The sequence below is a fragment of the Sinocyclocheilus rhinocerous genome, unplaced genomic scaffold (genome assembly GCF_001515625.1).
Source record: "Sinocyclocheilus rhinocerous isolate Xijiao unplaced genomic scaffold, SAMN03320098_v1.1 scaffold603, whole genome shotgun sequence".
NCBI lineage: Eukaryota > Metazoa > Chordata > Actinopteri > Cypriniformes > Cyprinidae > Sinocyclocheilus > Sinocyclocheilus rhinocerous.
The window spans coordinates 712,231-728,836 of record NW_015656630.1 but is presented as its reverse complement, the minus strand read 5'-3'; the positions used below and the strand labels follow the sequence as shown (position 1 = coordinate 728,836).

Sequence of the window (16,606 nt, the reverse complement as noted above, 5' to 3'; positions counted from 1 at the left end):
AAGAACGGCAAATAGCAATGGCCGTAACGCAAACCTTATGTAGCAACTGCTACATAGTATAAAATTGTAATAAGATTAATTTTTATTGTAGGTTGTTGAAATCAAGAGATGTTTATGTAATGGGACTTTTGAGCCCAAAACGTATAGTTACTTAAATATAAACCTTTGTTCTGTGTGTGACACCTAGCCCTGTCTCCCCTATGCACAGTGTACTCAGGCTGTGATTAGGGTATATCTAGAAAACATCCATTTTCCCTCTGCCAACAAAAATACTTCCAAAGGAAGTCAAAGCAGAATCAGCTTTTGCACATCTCCAAGTAACACACAGTAGTGGTCTTTTGTTCCAGAATAATTCTGTTTTTGAACAAATCGGTTGAGTGAATGATTCAGTGACTCACTCATAAAGAAACAACAGAAGGTTGTTTTGTTCCTGAATGATTCAATGTGTTTGAACGAATCAGTTGAATTAATATACAAATTGCTTGTTGTCACCTACTGGTAACCTGCAGAAAGAGTCACTGAAGCATCCTCACCACTAATACACGGACTGGCAGCCTGTCTGGAATACACAAAGATCAAATTTTCTGTATTTTTCTATCCCTCTTCAGTGATGTAACTGTTGAAAATCCCTGTGAGGTCAGCTCAGTAGTTCTGGATTTTAGCATTCACAAAGCATAGCGTGTCAGCGCATTACCCCTTGCTGCAGTGCAAATGACTCGCTGCTCTTTTAAACTTCATTCAAGTGCCCTTGGGCTGCACACTGGACTCTCTAGGGTGCTAATTCAAATAAATTATAGATAGGCCTTTGTATCCTGGTGAAGGATGGAGAATGTGAATCAAATTAGATGGTGAAATCTGCCCACAGTTTAACGTTCCCACCCCATCAAACTGTGCAGCACTGCAGGAGTCTGAGCCTATTTACAGTAAAACCATTACAGATCCTCCTTTTACATTAGTATAGTAGATAACCTGATGCTGGTTAAAATATGGCATGCCATGGGTCAAAATCAAATTAATCACAACAGAATTTACCTTACATCTAATATAACGTTTATTGCTTTAAGTTCTCTCTCACTGTGCTGTTTGAATGCAGTGTGAGGTTTTCTTTTTTCCCTCTGGTTATGAAAATATATACTGAGTCACTCACAATAATACTCACAATAATACTGAGTCATAGTACAGCATATATTTATTTATTTATATTTGTGCATTAATTCATGATCTGCAATAAGAGGCAATAATCTGTTATGGAAACAACAAGGATAGATGGAATAAGACATTTAGAAGCATAAAGGACTATGTACTGTGCAAACTCTATAAGTCTCCGTTCCCTCCTTCAGGGAACGAGGGTTACCATACGTAACCGAGACGTTCTCCTTGTTCTTTAGGATGAATACAAATGAGAGGAGGAGGAAACGGACATGATTACATGAGTACATTGTACCATACTGACTTAACGATATGTAGTGTTTACTTTGGACTTTAATCCATGTTTATAAAAAGACACCCTTCATCCGGTTCCTTCTTTTATACAACTGCCTCTTGCTCAATGCAAAACGTGACTAAAAAGGTAAAAAGTTGTAAATATTTGCATAGTAACCTTTATTAAAGATATTAGGTTGCATGACGGTAATGACATCTCTTAACGTTGGAACCACAGATAGCATAAAATGCTACATCTAACAGAGTAAGGCAGAATGAAAAGTCTAGAATAGCAAGGGGTCGGCTATTGCTCCTTCATATATGATTCAGCAGAAAGGGAAGCAGAGCAGCGATAAACTACAGGAGCATTTACACAGTTGAGAGTGTAAATCACTGTGAATGACAATGTTGGACCCCATATTCTCCTAAAAGTGGCAATCATCCCTGAGCCTCCAGAACAACACTTGATGTTCAGATCATACAGACGCAGCGCCCTGCACTGGACCTTCGCCACAGCTGCTTCTGGGATAAAGAGAGAGTTCAGGAGAACAGCATCTTTCTCTTTCTCTTGCAGCATTCGGAATCTGATTGTTACTTTTTCAGAGTGTGAATGCTGTTATAATCTGCTTCCTTCAGATTAGTTTTCCTCCTTCATCTCTTCATCACACATATAACGCATATATAACATTTCTTCATCCTCTTGCAAAGTCTCATTCATTCCGTCCTTCTCTGTTTCATTGTTTTGGTTCTCGTTTTCTCCCTGTTCGTCATCATCCTGTTCTTCACTTTCAGATTCACCAGCTTCTTCTGACACAGAGTAAATCTCTCCTGGGTTGTTTGGCCCTTTGCGGTTCATTTGATTGCTTACAATATTTTGTGAGACGAAACCATCCGCTAGGCCGCTTAAGCCGCCAGGCTTCCAGGAGTTGGCTTTGGGTCCGCCCACCTGGATCACAGAGGTGGCGACGTTCTGCAGTCTCATTTTGCCTTTTAGTTGACTTCCAGCTGAAGTAGAATTGCACTTTAGAGGGTTATCAGGATACACTAGGTTTGAAGCTCCTGTGTGCCCTTTTGAGTTCGACACACCAATCTTAGTGCCCTTCACCATTCCCATCACCTCGTAACGGAAGCTTGAGATGTCCTGTTTAAGTTCCTATGGTTATAATAACCACACATTGCTCAGTAAACTATAATGTACAGTTGATGTAAAACAATTTAAGAAAAATCAAATATAATTAATCGCATCCAAAATAAAAGTTTTTGTGTACATGATATATGTGTGTGTACTGTGTATATTTATTATGTATATATAAATACACACATATGCATGTATATATTTAGGAAAAATATGTTATGTTTATATATTTAATATATTTATATATAATATAAATTATATGAATATAAATATAAATACATGTAAATATTTTCAAAATATATACTGTATGTGTGTCTTTATATATACATAAGTATACACAGTACACACGCATATTACAAAAACTTTTATTTTGGATGCGACTAATCACGATTAATTGTTGCACTAATATATATATATATATATATATACACACACACACACACACACACATATTTACAGATAAATATTCATTTGGAGTTGTTTTTTTACTAATTTATTTATATACTTATTTGTCTTTATGTATTAATTATTTCTTTGTTTGATAAGTAGCTGTGTAATAAGCAGTGTTTTTATTATAAACCAAAACTTAGAAAATAATTGATGTTAAATTAAATAAAGCTATATAATAAATTAAATATAATAAGCTGAATAAAATATAAATATTAGAAAATGTTGAAATGGAAATTGTAAGTTTTGGCTTACAACAAAAATAAAGTTATAAAATATTAAATAAATTAAATGAAATTAAATCCAAAAAGAAATCTTATAAAATTGACAAAAGCACATAAAATTACTAAATGTTAAACTAAAGTGAAAACAGAAAATGTAAAAATAAAAGTTATGTAGATATGTATGTAAATAATAAATATATAAAAAACAAGTACACTTTACCTTAAAGTTCTCCTCAGTTAATCCCTCTTCTTTTTTGGCATCCCTAATCATTGCTGCCACATACCGCTTAACCAGATTTCTAAGTACCTCCTAAAAAAATTAATTCATTTGATTATGAACCGAGAAAAGATTAGACCAAACAAGCAGCCCATAGAGTCTTTCAGAAGAGTCAAAGTGTATTTGAACGGGAGATTAATGTCAAAATTCAGAAGGACTTGAGTTGATTTACACTGTATGAAATAAGAGATTGTGGTGAGCTGGAACCTTTCATCTGTTGATCTGATGCAAAGTGCACTTTGTAGACAGATTTAATGATCAGTTGCTTTGAAAGAGACACCATTACCTGGTACTGGCGGTTTGTGCGGACGTTTTCGGCAGCACGCATCTGAGAAAAAAAGAGAATAGATAAATTGTATTGATTTTTCATGACACCTACTTTGCTATATTACAAGGCAGTGAAAACCTCAGCAGCTCCAATCATTTTGTTCACTGAATCATTTAGCCTCGTTTGAACATTTTGAAGATTACTCGTCATACAGAGCAATCGTATGACTTCACAAGACATGGGGTTGGTGATGTTTGCTTTCTGTATATTGACAATATAAATCACCATCTGTCTGGAAAAGAGCAGCATAAAAATTCCGATAAAAATCATCTTTTGTTGAAGAAAAAGCACTTCAGAAACATGAGGGTGAATAAATGATGACAGAATTTTTTAAGTGAACTAACCCAAATTTGAATATTTATTATAAACAGAAGAGGAGAGCAAATGGCTTATTACCCCGAGTGATCCAAACGTCTCTGTTCTTTTTCTGTGTTTAATATTGAAGCAGTGGGTCTTGATCCATCTGATGAGGTACCATGCTGATTTTGGACTTGGAATGATGTTGAAGGGAGTAGGCAGCGTGCCGCCCTCCTCAAAGTAGCTCATCCAAAGTTTTGTTCTGGCAAACTTCCACTCAATATCAGCATGGTCCTGTGGAACAACCAAAGAGAAGAGCTGAATATGCCAATTAAACAGTAAACTGAAATAATTTTTGTAATTCATTTGTCACACCAAAGGGGCATAAAATGAACTAACAAGGCAAAAAGTGATATAAAAAAACTTAAAATATATAAATAAATGTATAATTTTCTAATTGTGCCCAAAAAACAAACAAACTAATAATTTACAGCACTTACAGCAATAAGTTGGTAGGAATTATTCATCATAGCAATGAGCATATTAAGAAGCACCACCAGAGAGATGATGCTGTAGGTCCCAAACATTGTGGCTCCAACAAATTCAGTGAATTCGTGTTTGGCGTCAACATTGGTCACATACAGGCTAACAAGACCAAATATAGACCAGAACAATGACTGCAATGTCTCAAACATGCTGGAAAAAACAATCCAAAAACATAATATCACTATTTTACTGCAAAACAAGCAAAATTAAGATCAAATCTATAGATATGAGATTGCCTACGTGGTGAATGCATTGTTCTGCACTGAGCAGCGGATACCCTTGCATGTGACATTGTTATCATTTTTTTCGCCATCAGTTTCATAATAGAAATACAGTTGATTGAGTCCATTTGCAAATGCGAGTAGCACCAGGCAGTAAATGAAGAGGAATTTGAGGATGTCCAGCAGCATTCGGCCGAGAGAGATCTGAAGGGGGCCCAGGTGCGAGTTGGCTGTGAAGAGTGAAATCAGTCGTAGGGAGCTAAATATGTTAGCAATGGCGAACAAGGCCTCGCCCACCAAGGTGGGGTGCCACATCTCCCATAAGTCCCGCTGCCCGTAGTTTTCAGAGTGCTGCAGAAAGATAAGTGTTGAAAATTACAGTATCATCATTTCAAACCTCTGGTCAACCTCTTTCCAGTTAAGACTAGACTAATATCTTGTCCTAACCAGTAGGGCTGCACGATTAATCGAATGCGATTGTCATGCACATCTTGTCAGTAAAGCCGGTTCTGTGATTAGTAGTAAATCTCCATCAACTGCTTTCAGATGGAGCAGCATTTACTACACAGAGCCGTAGTTCACTGACAAGCTACACAAAAAAATCGCAGACGATATAATCATACGATTATGAAATCGAAGAAATCGTTCGCGATAATGACAGCTGTTTGCGTTGCTTCTCAGTGAACTATGGCTCTGTGTAGTAAATGCTGCTCCATCTGAAAGCATGTGAAAATACCACATTTAATAAAATGCTTTTACTCCAAACTCACTTCATAACGTCAGTCGAGTTTTTGAAATAAATCGTTCTGTGAGATGATGTGGCTTCTTACACAGAATAAGGCACGCAACATATTTCATAGTATTCTAAGCAGTGATAAAGGCTGTCGATTAGCATTGCATTATAGATATACTTTATTATAATGAAAATTATAATAATAAGAACTTAGATAAACCATATATTGCCGTAGTCGTGTGTTTATTAGTTACGTTGAATCAATATAAGCATTTAAATTTTCTGTTTATTCAGCAACCGCTATAGGCATTTCTTGGGTTTCTTCTGCGGGGCGTATTTGGAGTTTCCGCGTGAGAGCGCCCTCTGGCCTTCGGATGGAGATTTACTACTGATCACAGAACCGTGCTTCACTGAAAGATACGCATGACAATCGCAGCTTCTGTCTAATCGCGATTTCGATTTCATTTTGATTTATCGTGCAGCCCTACTAACCAGGCACAACCCAATACATTTTCCAGTGACAAGTAATTTGTTTGTCCACAATGAAAGTCCAAATGTTTTGAATGCAAATCACAGCCAATCAAAAATGCTTGTGCTGTAATATACAGTTATGCGGACCACAACCCAGCACTGGTTAGCAGCACTTTCAACTGGTTAGTAAGTGAGATTTCTACTTGGCATGCAAACATTTGTGCTGAAATTAAATTTTTTAGTAAATGAAATTTCATTTTTTAAACATTTATTAACCCTTTGGTATTGTTCCTTAAGTAGGTACACTTATATTATTTGTGGTCAACACAGACTGGAGACCATAATTGTACAATAATTTTATTTTTTATTAAATTAATGTACTATATTTCTTTTCATTAATGTTTTTTTTCTTTGATATTTGGAGATTTCATGTTACTATATTACAATATTCACATCTAAACTATGCCAACAATTTCATTGATGCATTATTCGAGAACCATTTGGTCCATCAAAAAACTCTTGGGTAATTTTTTTCTGGCATTGTCTCAAGATATTAGGAGCCAATATGGGAAATGCGGGTAAATGTGGGAATCTGAAGAGACCAGTCTTAGGTTTTTTTTTTACAAACCATTCAGAAGCTACAGCAAAAATATCTATTTTTCATATCTCCTGACCAGTAGGTAGTACTGTGCCAAAAACTACTGCACATAGGGAATTTTGCTTCTAAACCTTACAGTTCAGAAGTTATTAGCATAAACATATGTGTAACTTTAGACATTATGGTTTGAATTAGAGACTCCAGATTTGCTGTGGTTAATGTTGAGACTGTCCTCTATCAGTGTGCCAAATTTCACAACTTTTTACCGTACGGTTCTATGGGCTGCCATAGACTAAAGGCAGAAGATGAAGAATAAAAAGAAGAAAACTAACAGATACAATAGGTGCTTGGCCCCAATTATTCGTGACAATATGAGTGTTTTTACTCTGTTTTTAATTAAATAAATGGAGTCTTGGTGAGGATAAGAGACTTTTAAAAACATCTTGAACAGTATTGTATTTTACTGTATATTAGTTTTTTCAATAAATGTTCCAACTGGATTGTTCCAACGCCTGGAATGTACTTTTGACAAATAATAATTCACACATAAAATACCAGGGAAATGTTTCAGTTTGTAAAGCAAAAAGGTAAATTTAAGCCAAATTCAGTTTTTACAAAAAGTGTAAAAGAGTACTTTATTTTTGATTTGTTACCATAACGTAAGTGACCAACTTCAAAGAGATGGTGGCCAGATACAGAGAATTCATGACAAAGTCCATGAGGTTCCACCAATCGTGAATGTAATTCTGAAAGCCACCATCCCACATTTGTTTGATCTCAGCCCACACAAATCCTGTAAAGCAAAGAAATTCAAGAAAATTAATCTGCAACTCTTTGAAATTCAAATCAAAATCTGTTCAAATCAGATTTTTCAGCCATAAATACAAATTACCTAAAACCCAGGGTAGGATCATCCATTCCACAGTGGTGGGCTCTGGACGGTGCTTGGAGGACTCACGATTGTCCTTGCGGTCCACGTGTTGGGAGGCCAACAGCAGGAGAATGAGGAAGGTCAGATAGGAAGCAGTGTGGCATATAAACTTGATGAAGGGTTTACGGATGAAGAGGCCGTATTGGCTCTTGGGAGCGATCAGGTAGAGCAGCGAAAAGAAAGGGAAGAGGAATCCAATGAACATGCAGGTGATGAACTTGCTGGCCCAATGGCGGCGTCTCCAGCCTGAGAACTCATCGTACCAGCGAGATGCGAGCAGCTGCTGACAGTTTGGCTGTGCTACAAACTAACCACAGAATAATGAAAAGAGATTAAATTGACACTGAATGAACTAAAAGAGTCTCTTACAGGAGTAAATTCACTGTTAACTAAATAAATCAAGACAAACAGTACATGTAATGTATACATTGAGTTATTGAGATTTTGCTGAACTTTAATTTAATGATCTGCTTGCATTTTCTCACTGGAATGTGCAGCAAAGCAAAATCATTTTCTGCTTTCTATCATGCATGGAGACTGTCATCACTTTCTGCAGTTGCATAAGAAATGCTCTCTGCAGGAGAACACGAGTAACGGAGCCATGTCCTAATGAGAAACAAGTGCCATTTGAAAAAGAGCAAACAAAAAAGGCACAGAAAGGCTTACAGTAACACATTGTTCTTTTCTCTCAGGCTGCTCTATCTGGTTCTCATCATATCTGGTTTAAATCCCTTTATGGATGTTGCATGAGAGCTTTTCTGCATCTTTTGCAAAACCATCTGGGCTGCACATGGAACCCAGCCAAACACTGACTTAAACATGTGACTGTCATTTTGTGATGTCAGTAGCAGCGAAATCAGCATACTACATATACTACATATATTTTGTAATTAAATAAAATTTAACAAATATAAATATGTATTTTATTTATTTCATTTTTCACAAAAGCTATATATTTATTTATGCACTCTCGGGGAAAAAATCCAAAAGCTGTCACTGGGGTGGTACATTTTAGGTAAAATGTACTCTTTGCGTACTAATATGCACTTTTAAGGTATTGAAAAGGTACCACCCCAAAATATATATTTTTTATTACAATATATTATTTATAGTGAAAAAAAATTACTTTTTTAACAAAAAAAACTATCAAATGAAAATATCTTGACCACCTTTTAGGTTTAATTTATCTTTTTTGGTTCTCTAATTTATGAAAGTCAAATAATGAGATAGAATGCTTTGGCCGTTCAGCCTAATTTGCTATCATCTGATTGTGATGTGGAAGATCTTCCAGAGGAATTTCAATGACTCAGCTATGGAATAATAAGATCCTGGTGGGCCTCTGTTGAATTACATACAGAGGCCACAGGTGAATAAAAGGCTATATCTTCCACAGCTTGTAACATCACTTCTTTATACATTTTCAGTCATGTTTAAGCAAGTGCAGTGCAATACAGTACCATACATATGCATGGCAAAGTAAAAGCCTACAAGTTGATGTATATCACATAGAAGCCTCTCCTGCAAAGGAAGAAATTTCCTTCTACCTTTCAAACAGAAAGAGCTTGTAATGTTTAATGTGCACAGAAGGGGGCAACATAGATCCATATGTTGCAGCCACTCTGCAGCATCCCTCTAGAGCAGTGGTTCCCAATTACGTTCCTGGATGTCCTCAACACTGCACATTTGGCATGTCTTCTTTGTCTGACATATCTGATTCAACTCATCAGCTTAGTAGTAGAGACTCCAAGACCTGGGCATCCATGTACATGGTTGGGAACCACTGCTCTAGAGGGAATAAACTACCTTCTTGTGGTGAAAATATTCTACTCTAGAGTAGAACTCTTTGGGTCTTTAAAACTCTTTGGGTTTTAAAACCCAAAATTCGCTAAATAGAAAACAACACCGCCTGAAATATATTATCCACAACATGTAAAATACACCAAATTCTCAAATCAACAGTCGTTCAAAAACAGTCCCTGACTACTAACTGAAACAAACAACTATAAACACCTGTGTTTGTAATAATGAACCTTTGTAATACGCTCAAGTGCTGTTCCTATCTGGAGTGATTCTTTTGCGCTACTGCTAATGATCTTGAAGTAGTTGTAGATTGCTTTCAAAGCTCTTGTTGTCCAATGTTGACGTCTGAAGAGCACAAAACTCACCTCTTTCTGGTGGTACTTGATAGCCAGTTTCAACCTGGAGAGATCATTATTCCCTTCATCCTCCAGGAGATTAATATCATCCCTGTAGTTCAGAATCAGTTCGAGCTCTCTGGAGCTGCGGGTTTGGTCAAGGAGATCTTTGGCGAACTGCTTGCACTGCTGGGAAAGCTCTTCATACTCAGACTTGAATTCATTCTCCACCTTGCTGAGCTCCTGGAGCTCCCAGCTGAGCTGGAAGGCTGTCAGGAAGGGGTCTTCGCTGGAGAGGGCAATGAGTGAGGGACTGGCCAGGGCCCGGTAGATGTTGAGACGGGATCGGGAATGTCGCAGGCTGTCCACGTCTGAGCTGGACACGCATTCCATGCAGTTGCAGCGCACCTGGTGGGGTTGGGGGATGGACACACCCTTCTGAACCAGCATCTTGATGATCTCATAGTTGTTGGTGTGAGCGGCCAAGATGATGGGTGTTATGTCAGGGGTAAAATCGGAGAACTGTTTATCCAACAGGATAGGAGGCACCTTGAAAAGAAAGAAATCAGGGTTGATAAAGTTGACAATCTTTTGTATTTTTGTCTTGTTTTCTAGTATAAATGTGTTTAAAACAAGATGCATCTGCTTGAAAAAGCAGAATTATGATTTTCAAGTTGAATCCTGTCAAATCCTGTTGGAAAATATTTCAAGCATAAACCTCATTAATGTTTGATTTCTCAGAAAACAATACCTTTCCCAGTAGTATCTTATTTTAATGATGTTTTCACTGGAAAACAAGACAAGAATACTGGGTAAGAAATTGATTTGTTGTTAAAGAAGCCACAAGCTATCATTGTGAACTTTAACCCCAGGATGCTTCATGGTGTCTGTCTCTACAGTAAATTAAATTCCATGCAAGGCAAGGCAAGTCAATTCAGTCAGTCAATCTTGCTTACACCCCCGGGCAGATATTTTTTGTGCAAGCTATAGATAAACATGTAAACAGTAGCTGATGTCTACTTGAGTCAACCAACTCATCAAAAAGCTGATTGGCACTTTTAACAGAAAGGTGAGAGATCCGTTCCTCTTGCCACCATATTAAACAGCCTAATTAAATTTCTCACATTCAGTTGTCTACAAGCAGTCTGGGTCCTCCCCCTGTAGCATCTGTAAATTAACAATTAAAGTGTTGCTAAATTACTGTATATACACTACTGTGTCTGTAAATTAACAATTAAAGTGTTGCTAAATTACTGTATATACACTACTGTTCAAAAGTTTGGAGTTGGTAAGATGTCTCTTATGCTCACCAAGACTGCATTTATTTACTGCACTTGTGGACAATAAAGTGACTAAACTTATTTAATTAAAAATATATTACAATTTGAAATACCTTTCATATTTTGAAATGTAATGTATTCCTGTGATGGCAAAGCTGAATTTTCAGCATCATTACTCCAGCCTTCGGTGTAACATGATCCTTCAGAAATTATTCTAATATACTGATTTGGTCTTTAAGAAACTTTTCTTACAATTATCAAGGTTGAAAACAGCTGTGCTTCTTAATATTTTTTTGTGGAAACTGTGATGCATTTTTTCCCCCAAGATTCTTTGATGAATAGAAAGTTCAAAGTTCATAGAAATGTCGTAACTTTTGATCAATTTAATGTTTTCTTGCTGAAATTATTCATTTCTTTCAAAAAGAAAAAAAAAACTGACCTCAAATTTTGGAATGGATGTAGCTGTATGTCTATGATAAAATATTACTATTTACTCACACTTAAAAGATGACTTTGGTACATAGTTAAATATACAAGGTAAAACTGAGAAAAAATAATTTGGGCACTATTGTGCTTTGTGTATTATTTTACATATTATGCCATAAATTATACAAATAAATTGAAACCCAAGCGGGATAGACTAAAACACATTTTCAAAAATCCAGTTATAATCTGGTTGCAAACCACATAAAAATGTGATCTGAATAAGGCTAGGTAAAATTTCATGTGTTTTTGTTTTGCTGTTCAGACTACAATAAAAAATGCATTTGAGTGGAATTTTCTGTGGTATACAACAAGAAATTTGATTTTTGCTGCCTGTCTGAACAAAGTCTTTAAGATGCTCAGTGCATGATTCAATTATTCTGTGCTATCCCACAAAAAAAAATAAAAACGTAATTATGCATTTAATTTGCTCAACCAGATATTATGACAAATTCACCTTATTTTTCTGTGAGACATGGTGGCATGACGATCAATTTGCTACACTGTGTGCCACTAAAGTCATTAGCACTTTATCTGTAACAGGGGTCACAGCCCTTCAAACAAAGTGGAAAATTACTTAATCTTCAGCTGCAAGTGAATAGGATAATACAAGTCATCTTCACGGAAAAGCAAGAAAGCACTAAGAAGAGCACTACTTTCAAAACTTTTAATTAAACAGCCAGGTCTACAGGGAACAAATCACATTCAGAGAGGATTAGTGCTTTCTCGGGTTCCAGGTATCACTGCGACATGGTCAGGAAAACTATTTGAAACGCTCTGAAACAGTTTGGACGTAATCTGCACATTTACAGTCGCTTCACAAAAGAAGGGATTACCAAGGCAACTGGGAATTCCAGCAAGTGCACGTTGAATTGAAAAGAGGACCCAAGAGATGGTACAGTAGGTGAGACATCAAATTGTTTCGGGTATACAGGAAAATCTGAAGTAAATTTGTCAGTGATTGCCATCTTACCTGCATGCCCCCACTGGACTTTTTATGATTCAAAAGCAGCTCCACAGCCCCCACCACTTCCTTTCGTATGGCGTGTAAAAGCGCATCCCCAACGTACACGTTAAAGCTGAGCAGCAACTCAATAATTTCCAGGTTCTCATTCTCAATGGCAATCAACAGAGCTGTCCGTCCCAAAGGGTCGATGCAGTTGATGTTGATTTTGAAGTAGATCTCGGCTTCTATCAGCGCTTGTTTGACGCTGGCATAGTCGCCTTTCTCCACAGCACACAGGTAGGCCTTTTCCAGCGGTGACAGTTCAGACTCGGCTCGAACTATCCGCAGAGGGATCCGGTCCCTGTAAGAGAAGATTTCCGTTCTGCGAAAGTAGAGCTGTGACATTGCTGCTATGCCTTCATGTGAGACAACTGGGCAAGAAGAGAGATGGAAATAGAGAGACCAAGTACAGACAATGAAAGGATGCTGGTAAATGAGGGTAGGAATCATGCATTACAGAGGAAATGGCTCTAAGCATTGCAAACCATCATCTCCACACCCAACATCCCATTAGCATGACACTTAGCCCTCATTTGCTTGGTTTTCTGTCGACTTCGAGGTTATGAGGAGGTTATTAGATTTGGGCGTTATGTTGAAGGCCACAATGAAAACCTCAGATACTTCTAATGGGACAAGATCTTAATGGAGTTAAGAGCGCACTTGATGTAGGTTAAGTCATAAATGTATACCATGGACTGGGTTTTTGTTATTTGTCTAAGGGCAAAGCAACTCGGTACATTCAAATGTCATCATTAACGTTATCAATAAAATGTCTGCAGGGAATTCAACCTGTTGACGTTTTTCCAACAGTTTATGAGGCATCTCATATCCAAATGTTAGGATCAGTTTTGCTTTCCCTCACCACACAAATGAACTCTGAAAATGCCCTCTTGTAAGCTGTCATTTGGATTGATGTAAATCACTAAGACTGCTGCGGGGATATTGTATTTTTGTAGACCAAAACCCAGAAATGAGTTAACAATTTATCACTACCGGTTCCATCCACCGGTTCGAATATTGTCTTTCATGCAGTGTGTAATGTAGCTGTATGTGCATGCAAATGATCTGCAAAGTTGTACAGCCGAAAGTGTGTGATGAATAAAGTTGTTGTCTCCCAAAAGAAAGAACTGTCGTTAATAATTAGAATTCCCACTCCCGTGATGGCTACACGTCATGGGGTAACATGTATAACATTATAACAGTTCATTGCGGGATTCACAAAATGCTTGTTTTTGAAACAGTTCGACAAATAATTGATGTTTATATTTTCTATCGAGCATTCAAAATATGTAACTATGGCAACGGGTGTATCGTTTCTGACATGCGCTGTATGCAGTAGACTAGTCACAAAAGACTGGGCCATCTGATCAATCAGAGCAGAGTAGGCTCACAGAAAGGAGGGGTTTAGAGAGACTGAATCTTAGAACCACTTCGAACAAATCGTTTGAGAATCGTTGGAAAATGAGGTGATATTAAAAGCATATTTTGACAAACCGAAAACGTTGTTTGACCTTGCATGCATGTAAACCTATTGTAGGAGACACCCAAAACAATATACCTTAAACATGGCACAATAGGGGTACTTTAAACACCTTAAATAAGGTATGTGGTTAACACAATCTCAAGATATTTTTACTAGGGATGTCCCAATCAGGTTTTTTGTGCCCCAGATCCGAGTCACTGAATATCTGTTGATAATGAGTCCCAATCTAATACTTGTATTTTCCTATTGCTTAGTGCAAACTTAAAGTACATAAATTAAAGTTTTAAAGGCGTTTTAGACACATCTGCACCCCGTAGATTTGAATTCTGGCATTATTTGGTCTATTTATGAACCTTTTACCCAGTGAAGTGGTTTTACTATAATTTACGAGGGCATTTTTATAATGTGTGCAGAAGTGGTTGATGAACACAGACAGATCAGTGCGCAGTGCGCTCTTCAGTCTCCACTCATGACTGCCGCAGGCTGTGTCTCAAAATATAGTGAGCTGCCTTCCTTATTTCTGGCCATAGATGTTTTTGTCGCGTTTCGAGTTAGCAAAATGTCAAAAAAAAAAAAATAATCCACGCGCATTCGATGCCCAAACATGATGCACATTATATAAAGGTAGGCAACGTGTGTGGAAAGCAGACTACATTTCATGCGGTGTTGTAGGCTAGTTAAAAGCAATCTTTAGAAAGACTTACTTGAGATTGAATGTATCACTGATTTTCAAATTCCACAGTAATTCTCTGGAAAAGCGCTTTTATAAAATGGAACTCGTTGTCACTTTACACACAAAATGCAAATTCTGTTGTCATTAGCCTGCTCACCCTTGTGTTGTTCTAAACCTGTATGACTTACTTTTTACTGTGTTACACTAAACTACATGTAATAATAGCCTCAGTATCCATTGTATGGAAAAAAAAAAAGATGCAACAAAGTAAATGGTGACTGAGGCTGTCATTCTGCCGAACACCTCCATTTGTGTTTAACGGAAGAAAGTCACACAGATTTAGAACAACCTGTGGGTGAGCAAAGAACAGAATCTGCGTTTTTCGGTGAACTGCCCTTTTATGAAATAACGGAATCTCACCTCACCTGTTGGTTTTGGATGTTGCACCGACTCGTGACTGATTCCTTCTAACTAACGTACAACAGGTGCTCAGCGCGAAGAAAACCCGTTACACTCCAACCGCCACCACAGAGAAAAAAGCGCGAAAAAGCGCAACGATAGAAATAGAACGGGGGAAGATAATATCCATTTGTACGCGCAGCGAGGCTCAGCGATCCTCTCATTTCGCATTCAAGATGGAGCTAATCTGCATAGTTTCCCAAAACCAAACATATTTGTTGTCTGTCTCCAGAAAGTGCATGTGCGAGATCTTTGATCGTTTATCATCTTGCATAGTCGCTTCCCCAAGTAGGTTTCATCGCACGTTGGTGTGACGCGTTCTCATCTTTCGTTAAGAGTTATTTTGGTCATTGAAGAGACTTGGAGCGCAAAGGCTACCAGATGTCCTGTCTGGCAATTGTTACTAGTAGAAATCTAATTCCTGATATCAAGAATAAACATTTTAACTAGTGAAAATTGAATTGTTGATATCAAGAATTCATATCCTGAGAATGAATAAAAGTCAAAAGGGCTTGCCATATGAGATCAACCATTTAATTCTTGATATCAACAATTCATGTTTAAATGTTATCAAGAATTCATATCCTGAGAATGAATAAAAGTCAAAATGGCTTGCCATAATACGGTTCACCACTCGACGTCTAGTATCACGGACAGTCTTTAAAGTTGCGCTCAGATTTTAAATGCTAGTTAAAAGGTTTGCACATAATGAATTGAAAAGCACTTTTGAAAAATATTATTTAACAAGGAAAAAATAGACATATAATAGCCTATATTATACCTAGAAAAAGCTGGCTCCTTCATGGGCACTGTTTGTAATCACAGGACCAATAATAATAATAATTACTTTATATAGTGCTTTCAGTCAGTCTTCAGGCACTTAACGTGTAGAAGTCAACGATAAGGAAATAAATTGTTTTAAATCCTACCAGTGACTTTAGGCTTGACAACATAATGTATATGAAAAATAGACTGAATAAATTCTCAATAATTATCTCAAAATTGATTGTAATATATCTCAGGCACTGGTTAATATAGAAATGTCATTTTACATGGAGATGAAAATGTTTCAGAGAAAATCGAGACACTGTCCTTCTGAATATCATTTGTTTTGGCTCAACAGCAGAATGAAACCTGCAGATTTATCATCAGGAATTTATCATATTGCCAAGTTGTCTGTTAGAACAGATGAACGTTTTGGACAGTCTAGTCTGTAAACCGGAGAGCACCTGTGCCATTTATTCACATATACACTTCGCCATCAAAACAGTACAAATGAAATGTGTCCAGACACTGAGATGATTTTTGTCTCTCCTGTTCAAACCTGTTAAACGGAGTCATTGATCTGGGTTTGAAGCATTAGGTGTGAAGAAGCCAACTCTAAAACTTCACATCCTTCCTGCAATTTGTCAGATTAACAGGTTCAGACATCACAGAGCAAGACAAATCAAACTGCA

General features: G+C 37.2%; 1 protein-coding gene across 1 annotated transcript; it reads right to left on the bottom strand.

Moving 5' to 3' along the window:
• Positions 1 to 1,567: 1,567 nt before the first annotated feature.
• Positions 1,568 to 15,395, bottom strand: trpc4a (transient receptor potential cation channel, subfamily C, member 4a). Its single transcript, XM_016528302.1, has 11 exons — positions 15,111 to 15,395; positions 12,502 to 12,905; positions 9,796 to 10,314; positions 7,592 to 7,937; positions 7,353 to 7,492; positions 4,917 to 5,248; positions 4,631 to 4,826; positions 4,230 to 4,424; positions 3,792 to 3,833; positions 3,449 to 3,538; positions 1,568 to 2,575 (listed from the first exon to the last, which is right to left on the bottom strand). The coding sequence occupies exons 2-11, from the start codon at positions 12,877 to 12,879 to the stop codon at positions 2,060 to 2,062; spliced, it is 2,754 nt and encodes a 917-aa protein (XP_016383788.1). The 5' UTR covers positions 12,880 to 12,905; positions 15,111 to 15,395; the 3' UTR covers positions 1,568 to 2,059.
• Positions 15,396 to 16,606: the final 1,211 nt, after the last annotated feature.